Source organism: Brassica napus, chromosome C7 (assembly GCF_020379485.1).
Source record: "Brassica napus cultivar Da-Ae chromosome C7, Da-Ae, whole genome shotgun sequence".
NCBI classification, from domain to species: Eukaryota; Viridiplantae; Streptophyta; class Magnoliopsida; order Brassicales; family Brassicaceae; genus Brassica; species Brassica napus.
The window spans coordinates 51,456,655-51,474,428 of NC_063450.1; the positions used below are offsets into that span (position 1 = coordinate 51,456,655).

Below are 17,774 nucleotides of genomic sequence, written 5' to 3' on the forward strand. Positions count from 1 at the left end.
GAATTCAACCGGTTCAGAAAATATCTTTAAAAACGATTTAATTTAAAATTCGCAACAGGAGAGAGAGAAAAACAAGACCAAAGACTTTGCTTGTTCAAGTTCTGAAATAATAAAAAGCTTGTGGCGGCTTCCTTAAAACCCTAATCTTTTGCACTTCCTCTCTCTCCCCAAAACCCTTCTCTCTCTCTTCCCTCGGCTCTAAGAGAAACGATGACGAAGAATAACAACAACAACAACAACGAGGAAGAAGAGTTCGTCAGCTTCGGACACAATCTGAACACGAAGATACGCTTCGAAGACGCTGATGAAGACGAAGCTGCACAAGGCTCCGCTGAAGCCGCCACCGCCCAAGATGAATCCATGTGCGACGCCGCAGATGGCACAACCGAAATGGCTGATGATACCACCAGCGCCGATTACTACTTCGATTCCTACTCTCACTTCGGTAAGATGAATCCATGTGCTCTTTAGTTATCAACTTGTGTGCTGAATGTTGACTCTGATTCCAACCGTTTATCTGTTTTTTTTTTGCAGGGATTCATGAAGTAAGTATCTTGCCGAGATTCTCCTATGTATGATTATCTGTCTGGTGTCTGATTGGAGGATTGTATCTATTACAGGAGATGTTGAAGGATGTAGTGAGAACAAAGACTTACCAGAACGTGATTTACCAAAACAAGTTTCTCATCAAGGACAAAGTTGTTCTTGATGTTGGTGCTGGGACAGGGATCTTGTCTCTCTTCTGTGCCAAGGCTGGAGCTAAACATGTCTACGCTGTAACGCTTCCTTTTTTTTTCATTAGAAGTTAAAAAAAAAAACTTATTTCAATCTGAATTGATTTGGTTGAGTTTGTCCTTTTAATAGGTTGAATGCTCTCAAATGGCTGACATGGCTAAGGAGATTGTTAAAGCCAATGGCTTTTCTGATGGTACTTCTTTTCTTCTTTCAAGTTTAAACCTTTATAGCCGCTTAATGGTTTTGTTTTGTGCGTTGTAGTAATAACGGTTTTGAAAGGGAAGATTGAGGAGATAGAGCTTCCTACTCCTAAAGTGGATGTGATCATATCTGAGTGGATGGGTTACTTTCTGTTGTTTGAAAACATGTTGGACAGTGTCCTGTACGCTCGCAACAAATGGCTTGTAAGTTACACAGCTCCAACTTTGTTTACATTAGAGCTATGAAGAGCCTATGGTTTCATATCCTTCCTTGGTTTTATTGATAGGTTGATGGTGGGATTGTGCTACCAGACAAAGCCTCTCTCTTTCTTACAGCCATAGAGGATTCAGAGTACAAAGAAGACAAAATTGAATGTAAGCTAGCTCATTGATTCTCTTTCTCCATCATTTATCTCAATGTCTGTTGACAACTGTGTTTTGTAGTTTGGAACAGTGTGTATGGTTTTGACATGTCATGCATCAAGAAAAAGGCTATGATGGAGCCGCTTGTTGACACTGTCGACCAAAAACAGATCGTCACTGATAGTAGACTACTTAAGGTATAAGATATACACAATGATTAGTCGTATCTCTTTTACATTTGTGGCTAATGCTCACTTCATTTTATTGTAACAGACGATGGATATCTCAAAGATGTCTTCTGGTGATGCTTCCTTCACAGCTCCCTTCAAACTTGTTGCACAACGCAATGACTACATCCACGCACTCGTAGCCTACTTTGACGTGTCGTTTACCATGTGCCACAAGCTCCTAGGCTTCTCAACAGGTTCACATCTCTCTCTCTCTCTGCAAAATTCCTTGCTAGTTCATTATGGTCTGAAACTAACCACCGGGTGTGAAATTGCAGGACCGAAGTCACGGGCCACGCACTGGAAACAAACAGTCATGTACCTTGAAGATGTGTTAACAATATGTGAGGGTGAGACAATCACTGGAAGCATGTCGGTTTCTTATAACAAGAAGAATCCTAGAGACATTGACATTAAGCTAAGCTATTCTTTGGATGGTCAGCATTCCAAGGTCTCAAGAACTCAACACTACAAAATGCGTTGAAGTTCCCTCAAAAAGAAGCATAGCTTTAAACTTTCAGCTGAAACTGAGAAGATACAGTTTCTCAAATTGTGATATTAGTTTTTGTATTTTTTTGTCTTCAAGTTTTGCAACATTCCCTTTGCTTCACAGTCCACACTGCTACATTTATCTTTTATGTTTCTGAGTTTCAGATTAATTATTTCCTTCTAAACTAACTCTTGTACGTGTCTATCTTGTGTGACATGTTTGTTGTCTTGAGAGGATTAACTAAGTTTGTAGTGAAAACGAACCAAGAGTTCTGTTGAGAGAGTAAAATATTCTATATAAACCAGGTTTCCCAAGTAATCTTAATTAAATATTATATTCCTCTCTGTATACATGAAGAGGGATTGGGTCTCCACTTTTAGACCACTGGGAGTTTTCTGGAGTAGACAACGTACATTGGATCCGAACGTCCTGGATTTGGAGATATATCAACCGCCTGAATTGGTCACAAGTTGAAAATGAATAATCTCTATAAAGAGGGTTTCTGATAGAAGGTGTGTTGATGAATATATATATAGAAATGCATACCTGAGGAGGTTCATATCCACCAGCATAGTGAAAGTATGATCCGACAATGAGAGCATGATCTGCGTCACCGGTCGATGTCCATATCGAGATTGCTTTAGTGAAGAAGCAACGGTTTGAGAAGCTGCAGAGAGGAAGTGATGGGTTTGAATCCAAACAAGACTTGGCAAGTCTGTGTTAAAAGAGAGCCTCACCTCATTAGAGCGAGTCCTCCTGGCTTGAGGATCCTGTTCATTTCCTTGAAAACTTCAAGTGGCTTTGTAAGATAATCCACACTTACCTATTGAGATACAAATAAACACATTGGTTGGTCATGACTTGAGTTTTAATTAAAACTAGATTGACCCGCACAACCGTGCGGGTGATTATTTTTATTTGTACACACATAATTATTTATTTTACGTAACTAATTGCAATATTTACAATTATATTGTTTGATATAATATTTTAAAATACAACAATTTTATAGTACACATACAATAAACTTTTTTTAAAAATTTTCAGTGATAGCATATTTTATATTATGTGATACAAAATTCTGAATTGAAATATATTATTGGTAAAGGATCAAAATTTTAATTGAAAAGTATTATATTAAATTAATATCACAAATTTAATACAAAATTCTACATGATTTTAGTTATAATTACAAAATTAATTAGATTTAAAAAGATTTTTTATTGAAAATGAAATATACATTAAATTTTTAAATAAACACGAAATTAACATAAATTTTATAAAAAAAATATTAGGTGAAAAATGAAATTTACATTTATCTAAATAAATACGAAATTAATTAAATATTTAAAAGGTTTATTTTAATGAAAATGAATAATATATTTATATTGTAAATAAGAAGATATGAAGATTTTATTCATATACAATTTTAGAGAAAATATAGGAATATCTATTTGATTTTTGTTTTAGAATTATTAAAAATAATTCATATATTTATAAAAAAATATAATTTAAACAACTTTCTAAAGGGTGGTCCAAATAAAAAAATCACACATGAATTAAGTCATGACTTCTATTTTAATAGATAAGAAGTTTACTTTTAAAAAGTTTGTGTCTTACCACATTAGTAATAACTTGGAAAGAATTGTCTTCAAAAGGAAGCTTTGGATTGACATTCAGGTCTTGGACTATGTACTCGGTGAGAACCTGAGAGAGAGATGGAATAAGATGCAAAGTTCGGGGCAATTTGAACAAAAAAAAATCTCAACCAAATTTCTGAACGAATTAACCAAAATCCGAACCAAAATTTTAACAGAATTCGAAAACTTAGGCTTAGTTAGGTAGAAATTTTTGAAACCATACTAGCTGAAAACCGAACCAAACTTTTTCGGTTTAATTAAGTGAGATTTCAGCTGAACATAACTAACCGAATTCCGCACTAACCAACCCAAAAACACCAAACTAACCGAACCCGCAGGCCAGATGATCTATCTCATCCCTAAATGGTAAATATATAGATAAATTTTAATCTTATTTACCGGATTGCGCTTAAGCTCTTCTTCATTCATACCCATTCCAACTATTCTTTCTTGCTTATACCCAGCTGGATAATGACTTACCTATGTAAAACATCACAAGAACCAAATAGTCTTAAACTTGGGAGTTGGGAAGATTCTCAACACACAAGAAAATGGTTGGTTTAAAAGGATAGTGCGTACCCAACTGCTACACATGTCGAGTATATTCACTCCCGGAGTTTCACTCTCAGGCAAAACCTTGGAGTAGTACTTTGTCAGTGCAGCTATTGCTGGATCATCAATGTGCGTCACAAACCGTGGAGCTTCATAGAACGTTGAATCAGACGACCTGAAGAAAATCCCACAACATAGTTCAAAAAGAAGTCACAAGATCTCTAAAGGCAAAACAGAGTAAGAGACAAAAAAGCTTACTCGTCGAATCGCTGGAAATCTTCTTCTTTGAAAGGGAAGTTCTCAGGCCATTCCACTTTGCTCAACGCCTAAGATTCAATCAAAGAAGTTCGATTTCAGACACTTACACAAACATACATTTAAGACAAAATGTATGACCTTGTTTCGTTCATAAGTTACTAGATACAGAGTACACTGTTCCCAAATGTCTAAAGATGCGAACTTTGAAAAGCTTAAGCTTTTGATACGAAACCAAGAGGGAGAAGAAGACCTGACCTGTTCGACGGGAGAAGGGTTCGTCTGCCTCGCGGAAGCGATGAAAGATTTGCCGCCAATATTACCGGACATGTTATTCATCCAGAAGGACGCGCCGGCGAAACCGCCGAGAACAAGCCGGCGACGAGAAGAGGCGCGAATCCAACGGTCGAAAGGCTTCGAAGCAGCCGTTAGGAGATTCAGAGCAGAGGAGTTTGAGAATGGGAGAGGAGGATTCGATCTGAGTCTGAGGCCAAGAAAGTTACAAGTTTTCGACATGGTGAACTTTGTCTCGTTTCGAAGAGGGTTTGGACTTTTCAGGACAGAACATGGCGATGAGATGGTGAAGATGATGATGATGAGATGTCTAGTGATCCAAACCACTCTTACGTGGTCGTTTCTTTCGTGGGGGCGTCTATTCAACAATCCCTTATGTATTAATCGAGCAACATTTGAGAAAATGTAACCTCAATTTTGTATTAATTAAAAGAGGCCCCAATACATAGGTGACACTCAATTAGGTAGTCAATTACATTCAATTGAAAAATAAGTAGGTCCACATTCGATTTTTATATGTTGTTAGATACATAAGTTGGTCAAACTATATGATATAATGATATGATATGATATTTTCTTTCCTTAAATAAAACCTTCGGAATTACCATAAATGACTAATATATATATGACAATTAATGAGTTTAATAATAAAGATTTGATAACAATGTATATCTCCTCCATCATTTTTTGTTTAATTTTATATTATTAAAAAAATTAAACAATCAAATTAGCTATAAAAATAAAATTTAGATTTTTTCGTATATGTTATATTTTGAATTTTTAAAAACGACAATAAATGACTAAAACTATTAAAATTATTATGTTAAAAATTAATGATCAATTGGTTTAACATTTTTATTATAAGAAGATACACATGATTTTAAAACCATATGAGTAAAAAATATCATTTAATAATAAAATAAATAAATATATATATATATATTAAACATTATATACCATAAGATTACATAAATATTTTAATATTAAAACTTTCAATGAATTTTCAAGAACATTTATAAATTATAAATTTATTAAAGATTTCAGATTGAAAATTTTGTTATCGATGATTTAAATATTTTGTTATAAAACGATATGAACGATCATAGAACTGTATGATTATAAATTCTTATTTAATAAATAACTATACAAAATATACTATTCCTAGAAAAATAGGTTGGTTCATCTTAACTTATATTACACTTTTTATTAAACTAACTATCGAATTGATAAATAACGTACCAAAAAATATTTTGCACTTTCCTTAAATAAAAGCTACGAAATTACCTAATATGATTACCGTATATGTGAAAATTAATTATAATGAATAATAAATATTTGATAACAATTTTTGTATCTTAGTTCTTTTTTTAATTTTATATTATTAAAATATATTTAAAAATCACATTAAATATATAATAAAAACATTTATAATTTTTCTTATATGTTATATTATGAATTTTTCAAAACGTCTATAAATTATTAGAAATTTGAATATCCCCACTCTGAAAATTTTGTGATCAATAGATTTTTTTTTTTGTCATAATAAGTTACAAATGATCATAAAATTGTATTAATATGAACTTTTATTTAATATTATAAGAAGATACACATTATTTTAAAACCATATAAGTAAAAAATATCATTTAATAATAAAACATATATATTTATATATATATATAGATTATACTATATACCATAAGATTACATAAATATTTTAATATTAAAACTTTCAATGAATTTTCAAAAACATTTATAAATTATAAACTTATTAAAGATTTCACATTGAAATTTTTGTTATCGATTATTTAAATATTCAATTATAAAATGATATGAATGATCATAGAACTGTATGATTATAAATTCTCATTTAATAAATGACTATATAAAATATACTATTCTTAGAAAAATAGGTTGGTCCATCTTGACTTACATTATATTTTTTATTAAACTAACTATCTAATTGATAAATAATCTACCAAAATTTTTTTTTGCACTTTCCTTAATTAGAAGCTACGAAATTACCTAATATGATTAACGTATATATGAAAATTAATTATTATGAATAATAAATATTTGATAACAATTTTTTTGTCTTAGTTCTTTTTTTAATTTTATATTATTGAAAGATATTAAAAAATCACATTAAATATATAATAAAAACATTTTTTTTTTTCTTATATGTTATATTTGAATTTTTCAAAATGTCTATATATTATTAGAAATTTGAATATTCCCACTCTGAAAATTTTGTGATCAATAGATTATTTTTTTGTTATAATAAGTTATAAATGATCATAAAATATAACGCATATGAATTTTTATTTAATAAATATTCAAACTAAATAATATATATATATAAACACTAATGATTTAAAGCAACAAGATTGGCTGATCAATTTAGTCGTCCAGTTGAAATCTTTCAAAAGTATGTGAAAGACTAAAGTCAAAGTAAATATTGATTTAGAATAGTAGTTATATTTTACTAACCAAATACCGAAAAAAACCGAACCGAACCGAAACTAACCCGATATCCGGGTTGAACACCCGTAATCCAAATGAAGCCAAACTATTGTTTCATTCTCCAAAATATAATAAAAATAATAACTTAATTCCGCGCAAGGCGCGAGTCTTATCCTAGTTCTAAAATATTTGGGAAGAAAGGCGAAACAAATTAGAGTAATTACATTAAACTAGGTGTCAAAAATTTAAAATATTTTTTAATAGATAAATATAAATTATATTTCAAAATAAAATTTTATTAATATTGTAAATTTTCTTTTTCGTATCAATATTTTAAGATAAATTTGATTTAATTAAACATAAAAATTATATTTAAGAATATGCATGTAATATTTGAAATTATAATCTTAGATGGATTTTTCTATCTATTTATTTTAATTAAATATATTAAATAAATTTGTAAAAGTTGCATAATTACCAAAAATTAAAATTAAACAATATTTATAAAATTTGTAGATATATAAGAAAATAATGATTTTACGATTAAATTTTTATAATTTTCTAAAAAAATTGTATATATTTTAAAATATATAATTAAATTATATTATAATTGTATAATTTAAAAATATATAATTATATTATATTATAATTGTATAATTTAAAATTGTATAATTTAAAAATATATAACTAAATTATATTATAATTGTATAATTTAAAAATATATAATTAAATTATATTTCGAAATTTATAATGTCATATTTGAATATATTTATTTTAATGATGATTTATGAGTTATTCTCATATTCTAAAAAAAATTCCAAAAATATAAATTGACATTAAATGTAATATATGATTTATTACCATATTTTAAAAAGTTTAACAAAAATATAAATTAACATTAAATGCAATTGTCCATGTCATATTAAGTTATAAGACATGTCATCAATTTTAGTAGTCATGTCATATTTGTTTTGTGAAATTGATTGTTGAAAAGACATGTGGCAAAATCACTTCGCAAATATAGTTTAGGGGATACTAATGATTCAACTGTATTTATCAAGTAAATTTGAACTTTGAATGAAAACAACAAGAAATATAAAGTTATGAAAAACTAATTTATTTTATTGGATTTTTTCTTAAGTAGTTTTCAAAGCATAATTCAATTAATGAATTAAAAATATTACATTTAATTACCATTATTAAATTTATTTTACTTTTTTATTTTTTCCTATAGCATATACAATAAAAAGAAAAATTTGAAATTTTTAAAACGAATCTTTAATAATATTCATATACAATGTGATTTCATAAAACATGAAAATTAACAAAAATAATCTTGATATTAAGAAAAAATAATAATATAAAACAGATTATTTTATAGCAATATTTTAGGTCAACATTTTATAGTAATATTTTATTTATTTCATACATAAAAATTATAGGATACCTCAACACATGTTAAAAAAAAAAGGTTTTTGCCAAAACTAACCCACAACTTGATTTTAACCCCAAACCTATACCCAAACTTGAATCAAATGCAAAACTAACCTAAAAGCCTAGTGAAATTACAGCTCAGCCCCTTGTGACCAAACAAAAAAACAGAAGCCATTTTTACGAATATAGCCCTAGTAAATCGTCTGAGTCGTCTGAGATGTTGGAAGTCGTCTGGACGACTGAAGTGTAAGTCATCTGGTACCGGTTTATTTTAAAAATAATTTATAAATCTTGTAAAAAAATATTTTGATGCGTGAAAAATAAAAATCAAGTAATTATAAACAGTTTTAAGTGATATAAATTAAGATATGATAAAATTGATTTGTTTTGAAGATAGATGAGTGGAAGTAGTGAATCATGAAATACTTTGGTTTAGGAGTTTGGCAAACATATGTTGTAGTATTGTATGTATTGTTAGGGTTAGATTTTGGAAAACTAAAATGTTTTTTTCAAAAATTAGTTTTCACCTATATGTGTTTATTTATGTGTATAGTAAACACTTTTCAAGTTTGATTTGATTTTATGAAGTCTTTAATTAGATAATTAAGTTTAGGGGTTATGTTTAGGGTGTGGACGACTTATATTTCAGCCGTCTGTTGAATAATTTACTCGGACGACGTATATTTCAGTCGTCTGTTGAATAATTTACTCGGACGACTTACATTTCAGTCGTCTGGTGAAGAAATTAAAACAGGTGACTTACATGTAAGTCGTCCAAATATTCCCGCCTAAAAATTTTTTAAAAAATTATTTTCCCGCTTAAATAATTTAAACCAGACGACTTACTTGTAAGTCGTCTGGAAAGTCTTCTATTTTAGTTTCCCGCTAAAAATATTTAATTTCCCGCTAAAAATATTAAACTCTTCTGGACGACTTACTCGTCTGTTTTAATTTTTTCACCAGACGACTGAAATGTAAGTCGTCCAGGAAGTCGTCTGAGTCAAAATTATTTAACCTAATTGGATTTTTTGTCTCCCTATATAAAGAAAAATTTACACATTCTCTCCCCCCCCCTCTCAAATGGCTGCAACAAAAATGTAATGTTCATCATTCTAAAACTCTCCAACCTCCCTCTAATCTGTTTGACTTGAAAACACCAAACTTTATATGAATTTTTCAGTTTTGTCTCATGTATTTCTTACTAATCTATCTCTTTTGCAGGTTTTTAATCAAATGGTACTCATCTTCCACTAATTTAAAGGTAAATCTACTAATTTTAGATATGTATTTTTGTGTGTTCTATAAATGTAGATTTATCTAATCTTCTACTCATTTTCTCTATTTTTAAGTCATTTGAACGTTTTTGGATATGCAGGTTTTTCAGATCTGGATTTGATATGCAGGTTTTTCAGATCTGGAAGACTTCTTGGACGACTTACCTGTTAGTCGTCTGGAAGTCGTCTGGAAGTCGTCTGGACTTCTTGGAAGTCTTTTGACAAAGTCGTCTGGACTTCCAGGAAGTCGTCTGGACTTCCAGGAAGTCGTCTGGACTTCCAGGAAGTCGTCTGGACTTCCAGGAAGTCGTCTGGACTTCCAGGAAGTCGTCTGGACTTCCAGGAAGTCGTCTGGACTTCCAGGAAGTCGTCTGGACTTCCAGGAAGTCGTCTGGACTTCATGGAAGTCTTCTGACGAAGTCTCCCTTTCATAATAGATCTGAGCGTTTTGGTAAGTTCTTATGTCTGATTTTTCTTCATTTGGTAACTTCTTGTTGTATAAAGTTTTTACTTTTTTCCCAAACTAAAACTCTCCAAACCCACTCTAATCTCTTTGACTTGAAAACACCAAACTTTATATGAATTTTCCAGTTTTGTCTCATGTCTTTCTTACTAATCTATCTGTTTTGCAGGTTTTTAATTAGATGGTACTCATCTTCCACTAATTTAAAGGTAGATCTATTATTTTTAGATATGTATTTTTGTGTGTTCTGTAAAGGTAGATTTATCTAATCTTTCACTCATTTTTTCTGTTTTTAAGCCATTTGAACGTTTTTGGATATGCAGGTTTTTCAGATCTGGATTTAATATGCAGGTTTTTCAGATCTGGAAGACTTCTGGGACGACTTACCTGTTAGTCGTCTGGAAGTCGTCTGGACTTCTTGGAAGTCTTCTGACAAAGTCGTCTGGACTTCCTGTAAAGTCGTCTGGACTTCCTGTAAAGTCGTCTGGACTTCCTGTAAAGTCGTCTGAACTTCCTAAAAGTCTTCTGACAAAGTCGTCTGAACTTCCTGGAAGTCGTCTGAACTTCCTGGAAGTCGTCTGGACTTCTTAGAAGTCATCTGGACTTCTTAGAAGTCGTCTGGACTTCTTAGAAGTCGTCTGGACTTCTTAAAAGTCGTGTGGTCTTGTCTACTCAAGTGGAATCCAAGCTTGTCTTTGTAGAGGAATGATCTATAATAGTTTTGTTTGTGGTCTGTTTTGTGAATTGCATGTCTACTCTTTTAGTTGTGAATTTTTTGTAAAATCAGTAATAATGTTTTCCAAGATGTATTAAATGTGCTAACAATGTGTTTACACATTTACAAATCAATGAAATAATAGACTTCAGTAGCCTTTTTCTTATCTTTGGATCTCTTATATGCAATAATAAACTCCAATGGCCTTTTTCTCATCTTAATAAACAAGAATGTTGGTAGCTTTATATTGATACAACATTTTAAGAAGCATTTTAACCCTTCTTCCAACTCATAACAATAGTCATCATTATTGTCTATAACAATAATACTTAAGAGATGGAAACAAACAATAGTAACTAGTCAAAGCATATCATATTTTATTATAAGTTTGCGTTGAAAAACTTAGTCAAATTTAGTAAAACTAAGGGAGAGAACATATTTTGTAAATATGAGTTTTACATATCTTGAAGTTACTTATCACTCTTAAAAATACAAGTTATTCAAAAACTAACGTAGAAAACTTAAAAACTAGCGGAGAAGACGCGGACGACTTCAATCTAAGTTGTCCAGACGACTAAACTATACGTCGTCTGGTCAACGCAGAGGTTATTTTTGCAATTGACTTTGAAATCTGTTATTTCGGACGACTGAAAAATAAGTTGTCTACTATTGTTTGGCTAAAAAAAACTCCAAAAAAGCTAGACGACTTACATTTCAGTCGTCATAGGTTAGTTTTGCATTTGACTGGATTATTTCAGAAGTTGGACTTTTCTGGACGACTTACATTTTAGTCGTCTAGTGAAAATTAAAATAATAATATTTTTTTAAAAGTAGACGACTTACAGTTAAGTCGTCATAGGTTAGTTTTGCAATTGAAAAAAAAACTTCAAGATTTAATTATATACAGACGACTTATAATTCAGTCGTCCACGAGACGACTGAAATGTAAGTCGTCCAGGATTTACGAGGTTTGACCAAAATCTCGGAAAAAAATCCTGGACGACTTACAAGTAAGTCGTCTCGTGGACGACTGAATTATAAGTCGTCTGTGTATAATTAAATTTTGAAGTTTTTTTTTCAATTGCAAAACTAACCTATGACTACTTAACTGTAAGTCGTCTACTTTTAAAAAAATATTATTATTTTAATTTTCGCCAGATGACTGAAATGTAAGTCGTCTGGGGAAGTCAAACTTCTGAAATTATCCAGTCAAATGCAAAACTAACTTATGACGACTGAAATGTAAGTCGTCTAGGTTCTTTGGAAATTTTTTTGAAACCAAACAAAAACAGACGACTTAACTTTCAGTCGTCTCAGGTTACAGATTTCAAAGTCAATTGCAAAAATAACCTCTGCGTTGACCAGACGACTTCCAGGTAAGTTGTCTACAGCCAGACGACTTCCCAAGTAAGTCGTCTGACGAACAGATCTGGAAAAAAACTCGATGTCATACATTAAATTGGTGAGATAAGTTCCTTAGCATACATAAGGCTTCTCCAAGCACACAGAATCACAAACGAAAGTAACCCACACAGAATCGTTAGCTTCTATGACTCTATGAACCATAAAAAATTTAGAATCAAAATCTTGGTTTTTTTTAGCTCATTGTGGAGAGAAAGTGAGAGATATGTTGTGTTTAGTTCACAAGAATGGAAAAAGAAGAAGGGTAAATCGATTTTGGGAGCATTAAGAGCTTCAAATTGGTTGTTCATGGTGGTTGTGGTATTGATAACAATGGCAATCTTGTAATTACTTGAAAATGATGAGGGTGAGAAAGTAAAAATGTCATTTTCGAAAAAAAAAAAAAAAAAAAAATTGATGGCATTTTCGTAAATTATATGAACTTGTGGGGTAAATAGGGCAAAACCAATTTTCAAAAAAAAAAGAGGTTAGTTTTGTGTTTGACTTTAAGTTATAGGTCAATTTTGCAAAAAACCCTTAAAAAAATAACTAATTTTTACATTTATTTCTTTTGTAAAATATATTTGCATTAGATTCAAAATATTATCTTTATATTTCTTTAAGTAATTTTTAATTAATATATTCAAGTGATAAGTACTACACCGACTAGATATTACATATACAAAATCACATGTCTAACTCAAAAATATAATATTATTAATATAAATTATACATATAAATTATAAAATTATTCAAATAAAAATAAAATATAAAAATAAAAATAAAATATAAATAAATTATTATAACATATTTATATTTAAAAATATTTATATTTATGTGCATAAATACGGAAGAATCACCTATTATGTTGATAAAAAAGATGTCAGTTTCGAGTGCATCTGTTGAGAAAAAAAATTCAAATTTAAACTGATAAATTTTTATATTCATTCGTCATTTCACAAGAAAATGTGATTTATATTAAAATAGAACTCTTAAGAAATATTGATTTTGAAATCTAGTCGATGAATCGTAGAGAATAAAATAATAAAGTTTATGTTTCCAAAATTACTATTTAGTTTGTTAGTTTTTTAGTGGCAATGGTATTCTTAAGTATGCATTTTATGTACAGTGTAAGCTACATTGAATCGGTGGCTTCTAACTCTAAACTTTTTTTAAGCAATTTTTTTTGGCGTCTAACTCTAATCTAGGGGGCAGATCCAGAGCTTTATTTTGTATGGAAAACTTAGTATAATATATATTTAGTTATGGAAATATAGACTTGTGAAGTCGAAGTGGTGACAGTGGAAACACGTTCAGTGTTTGGGTCAAAAGGACACAGATTATACAGAAAAAGAGCCGGACCTGGACTAAAATTTATAAAACGAGAGCTTTGGACGCCAAAATTTATATATACGGTAAAAATGCTAAATCCCAATATAACCCTATAGTATAGTGGCTCGTGTATATATAGTGTTTCTTATCCAGTAAATTATGTGTTCAGTGTCCACTGTACCATTTTTCCTTTATTTTGCTGATTTTAAATCAGATTTTGGTTTTCTTTTTCTTTTGTTTTTTTGAAAAAATTAAAATCTACAGTGAAATCAAAAACACAAAATTAAAAACCAAAATATAAAAGGTAAAAACCAAAGTCCAAAAACTAAAAAAAATAAAATTAAAAAACCATACAAAAATCATCACATGAATTAAAGACTTGATCTTAAAAGATTTTGATTACCTCTCCTACATCTTTACTTTCCTTTTACATACGGATTTATAGTGAATGATAAAAGTAATTCTAACAAAAATAAATAATCTTAATTTATAAATTAAACAAACTAAAGAAGGCTTCTTTGTTTGTTTATCAGGAATATTCAATTAAATTAGCCACAAGAAAATCTCAACTACAGTATAACCTCTATAAATTAATACTCGATAAATTAATAATCTCTATAAATTAATAAATTTTGACGGTACCAACTTAGACCGTGTGTAAAATATGACATAAATCGATAAAATAATAAGATAATAATATTTTAAAAACTCCCATGTAAATATATAGTCCCATTAAAATCATAAATTAATAATCTATATCTAAATATATTTTAAACATTATATTGTTGGTTTTATATTCATAATAAAAATACATCTATTTTTCTTAATATTTTAATATATTTTGATAATATTTAGTAAAATTATATCGAAAACCACATAATAATTCTATGAAACATAAAACTATACACCAAATAAGATAATAAAATAATATGAAAGTCAAATTTCTTAAAAATAAATAATTTATATACAGTAAAATCAAATATTTTCTTATTTTATTAATATAAATATTCAAAAATAGAAAAAAATCTAAAAAATGAAACTTTTATAAATTAATATCTCTATAAATTAATAAAATTTTAAAGTCTTAACATTATTAATTTATAGAGGTTCTACTATACTTCTCTTATTCTTCTTTTAAAACTTTATTGACGAAAATTTAGAAAAAGTAGCATCATTTTTACTGTAATGATGTTAAATGAAAATATAGTTACGTAATTTTTGTTGACATCAGTTTTGTTAAGTGATGTCAACCAAATAAAAAACTAAATAAACATCAGTTTTGTAAAGTGATACAAATTATGTCATTTTTATTGAACTGATGTTAAATTATTTAATAATAACATCAATTATCATAAATTATTTTGAATCATATATATTTGTTTCATTTATAAATAAGTAATGTAAAATAATATCATTTGTTTTTGTGATACAACTTAAGGGATACAATCACACATTTTTTGTAGTGACTACTAGACAACAAATTTTTAATCATACTACTTTTGCTTTAAAAGATCGTTCATGAGTCATCATGGGTCTTGATAGGTGGATCCTAATTACTCATACAATGCAAGTGTGATTAAGTAACCCTATCGAATTAGTATATGTTCACCAGTAGTGCATCACTTTCAAGCAAATTTCTTATGTAATCCAAACTTTTTTTTTATAACATTATGTAATCAGTACTACTTTGAAGTATTTCTAACTAGTTTAAAGCAACGTTGCTTTTAAAGTTACATGAGTCTTGATAGTTTATATAGTGACCAGTCTCGTTTTTGATTTTCTAACAGTGCATGCATGTGCATGTGATAATACTGTCTGCGTACGAGGTAATAACTCGATTTAACACATTTAGATAGAATAATACATTAAAAAAAAAAGGTTAAACTTGCAATTTCCAAAGCTTAAGTGAAGATTTATGTATATCATCGATTTGATTATTACTGCATACAAATTCTAAGTCGGATTCGTAAATGAACTAATTATAACCAATGCAATTAATCTACCGACGTCATTTGAACTAGTATTTTTTAATGAACCAATTATATTTTCATATATATCACTATATATTTAAGCTATCATAAAGTTACTAATCAAGGGTTATGACTAGAACCATACGTTACCACTTTTCATGACCTTACTATCTAGTTTTTACTAAATTACAAAAATAGTTCTAACAACTTCTTTCTCAAAAAGATGGTTCATGAATCAGCACAAGTCTTCTCGACATTAGATCCTAAGAGTCACAATCCCCTTTTTGTTTTATGTAGCTTTCCTTAGGTATGTCAATGACATAAACACCCAATTACACAGTTTTATTCAATATGCATGCACACAACACTACACCTATAAATAAGTCAAAGAGTTTGCTTCTTCGCTTCTCACACTCAACATAACATCCGAAACACAAGATCCAAAGAAAATGGCACAGCCCTCAAAATTCGTTCTCATAAACGAACCCTATGGTGTCGTCAGCGACCCAATGGACCTTGTTTCACTGATCGACCGTAAGGTTTATCTCCGTATGGCTCCAATCTCCGGACGTCACGTCGGAGCAGTTGGACTCGGATTTTCCCGCAAGGTCTTCTTAGGCATCAACGTCGAACTTCCCGGTCTTCCTCTTCACCACTCCATCCACGCCGAGCAGTTCCTAGTCGTCAACCTCATGCTCAACTCCGAGCAAAACCTCACACACTTAGCCGTCTCCTCTAGCGACTCCGTCTTCCACGCGCCTTGCGGTCACTGCCGTCAGTTTCTTCAAGAAATCACCGAGGCGTCTATCATCCAAGTCCTTATCAAAGATCCAGCACTTGGCATACAAGAATTCGTGACTCTCAAGAGTCTCCTTCCACGTCACTCCAATCTCCTCCCTGACCTTCTCCAGGCGCGTGATAACAAACTCCTCTTATTGAGTTCAGAGGGATGTGAAGATCTTGTACTGCTTAGGACGGCTCTAGCGGCGGCGAACAGATCTTTTGCACCGTACAGTAAGTGTCCCTCGGGAGTGGCCTTGAAGGATCGTGAAGGGAAAGTGTATAGAGGATGGTACATTGAGTCAGCTGCGTATAACCCTAGCTTAGGGCCAGTGCAAGCTGCGTTGGTTGATTTTGTGATAAGTGGAGGTACAAAGTTCGAGGATATCGTGGAAGCGGTGCTGGTGGAGAAGAGAGATGCAGTGGTGAGTCAAGAGAAGACGGCGAAGATGATTCTAGAGACTATAGCCGACCCCAAATGCGCTGTCAAGGTCTTTCATTGCGTCTAGGAGGTGAAGGCCAAAGATTAATATGAGAAACGATTTCAAAATTTACCCTAAACAAAATATATATATACATAATTCGTAATAATTGGAAAAATGATGCATATTTTATAAGATGTTGATACAAAAACTATGGTATGTAAGGGAAAGATAAAACCCATTAGGGCAAATCACAATGGTCTTAGTAATGAATTATAATCATATTATTATATGTTGATTTCTTCTTTGAGTTCATGCAGTAATTTTTTCAGTCTTAGTTCGTCTTTTTTCTTTGACTGGAAACAAACAGTCATGTACCTTGAAGATGTGTTGACAATATGCGAGGATGAGACCATCACTGGAAGCATGTCGGTTTCTTATAACAAGAAGAATCCTAGAGACGTTGACATAAAGCTAAGCTATTCTTTGGATGGTCAGCACTCCAAGGTCTCAAGAACTCAACACTACAAAATGCGTTGAAATTCTCTCAAAAAGAAGCATTTCTTTAAGCTTTCAGCTGAAACTGAGAAGATACAGTTTCTCAAATTGTGATATTAGTTTTTGTATTTTTTTTGTCTTCAAGTTTTGCAACATTCCCTTTGCTTCACAGTTTACACTGCTGCATTTGTCTTTATGTTTCTGAGTTTCAGATTAATGATTTCACTAAACAAACTCTTGTATGTGTCTGTCTATCTTGTGTGACATGA

At 30.5% G+C, this 17,774-nt stretch overlaps 3 protein-coding genes across 4 annotated transcripts; 2 read left to right on the forward strand and 1 right to left on the reverse strand.

The window, feature by feature from the left end:
- Nucleotides 1-61: 61 nt before the first annotated feature.
- LOC106366445 (protein arginine N-methyltransferase 1.1) lies at nucleotides 62-17,752 on the forward strand. Of its 2 annotated transcripts, XM_048763209.1 has the most exons (10): nucleotides 62-445; nucleotides 535-545; nucleotides 621-776; nucleotides 865-928; nucleotides 997-1,139; nucleotides 1,223-1,310; nucleotides 1,380-1,495; nucleotides 1,572-1,722; nucleotides 1,804-1,854; nucleotides 17,393-17,752. In XM_048763209.1, the coding sequence occupies exons 1-10, from the start codon at nucleotides 211-213 to the stop codon at nucleotides 17,545-17,547; spliced, it is 1,170 nt and encodes a 389-aa protein (XP_048619166.1). In that variant the 5' UTR covers nucleotides 62-210; the 3' UTR covers nucleotides 17,548-17,752. The 2 variants fall into 2 exon arrangements, with proteins under 2 accessions (XP_048619166.1, XP_013661500.2); XM_013806046.2 differs by lacking the exon at nucleotides 17,393-17,752 and having other exon boundaries at nucleotides 63-445; nucleotides 1,804-2,203.
- LOC125590132 lies at nucleotides 2,268-5,107 on the reverse strand. Its single transcript, XM_048763210.1, has 8 exons — nucleotides 4,721-5,107; nucleotides 4,466-4,533; nucleotides 4,235-4,382; nucleotides 4,055-4,135; nucleotides 3,636-3,722; nucleotides 2,753-2,838; nucleotides 2,562-2,682; nucleotides 2,268-2,469 (listed from the first exon to the last, which is right to left on the reverse strand). The coding sequence occupies exons 1-8, from the start codon at nucleotides 4,976-4,978 to the stop codon at nucleotides 2,392-2,394; spliced, it is 927 nt and encodes a 308-aa protein (XP_048619167.1). The 5' UTR covers nucleotides 4,979-5,107; the 3' UTR covers nucleotides 2,268-2,391.
- LOC125590133 (cytidine deaminase 6-like) lies at nucleotides 16,206-17,299 on the forward strand. Its single transcript, XM_048763211.1, has one exon. It carries the CDS (start codon nucleotides 16,255-16,257, stop codon nucleotides 17,092-17,094), a length of 840 nt encoding a protein of 279 aa, XP_048619168.1. The 5' UTR covers nucleotides 16,206-16,254; the 3' UTR covers nucleotides 17,095-17,299.
- Nucleotides 17,753-17,774: the final 22 nt, after the last annotated feature.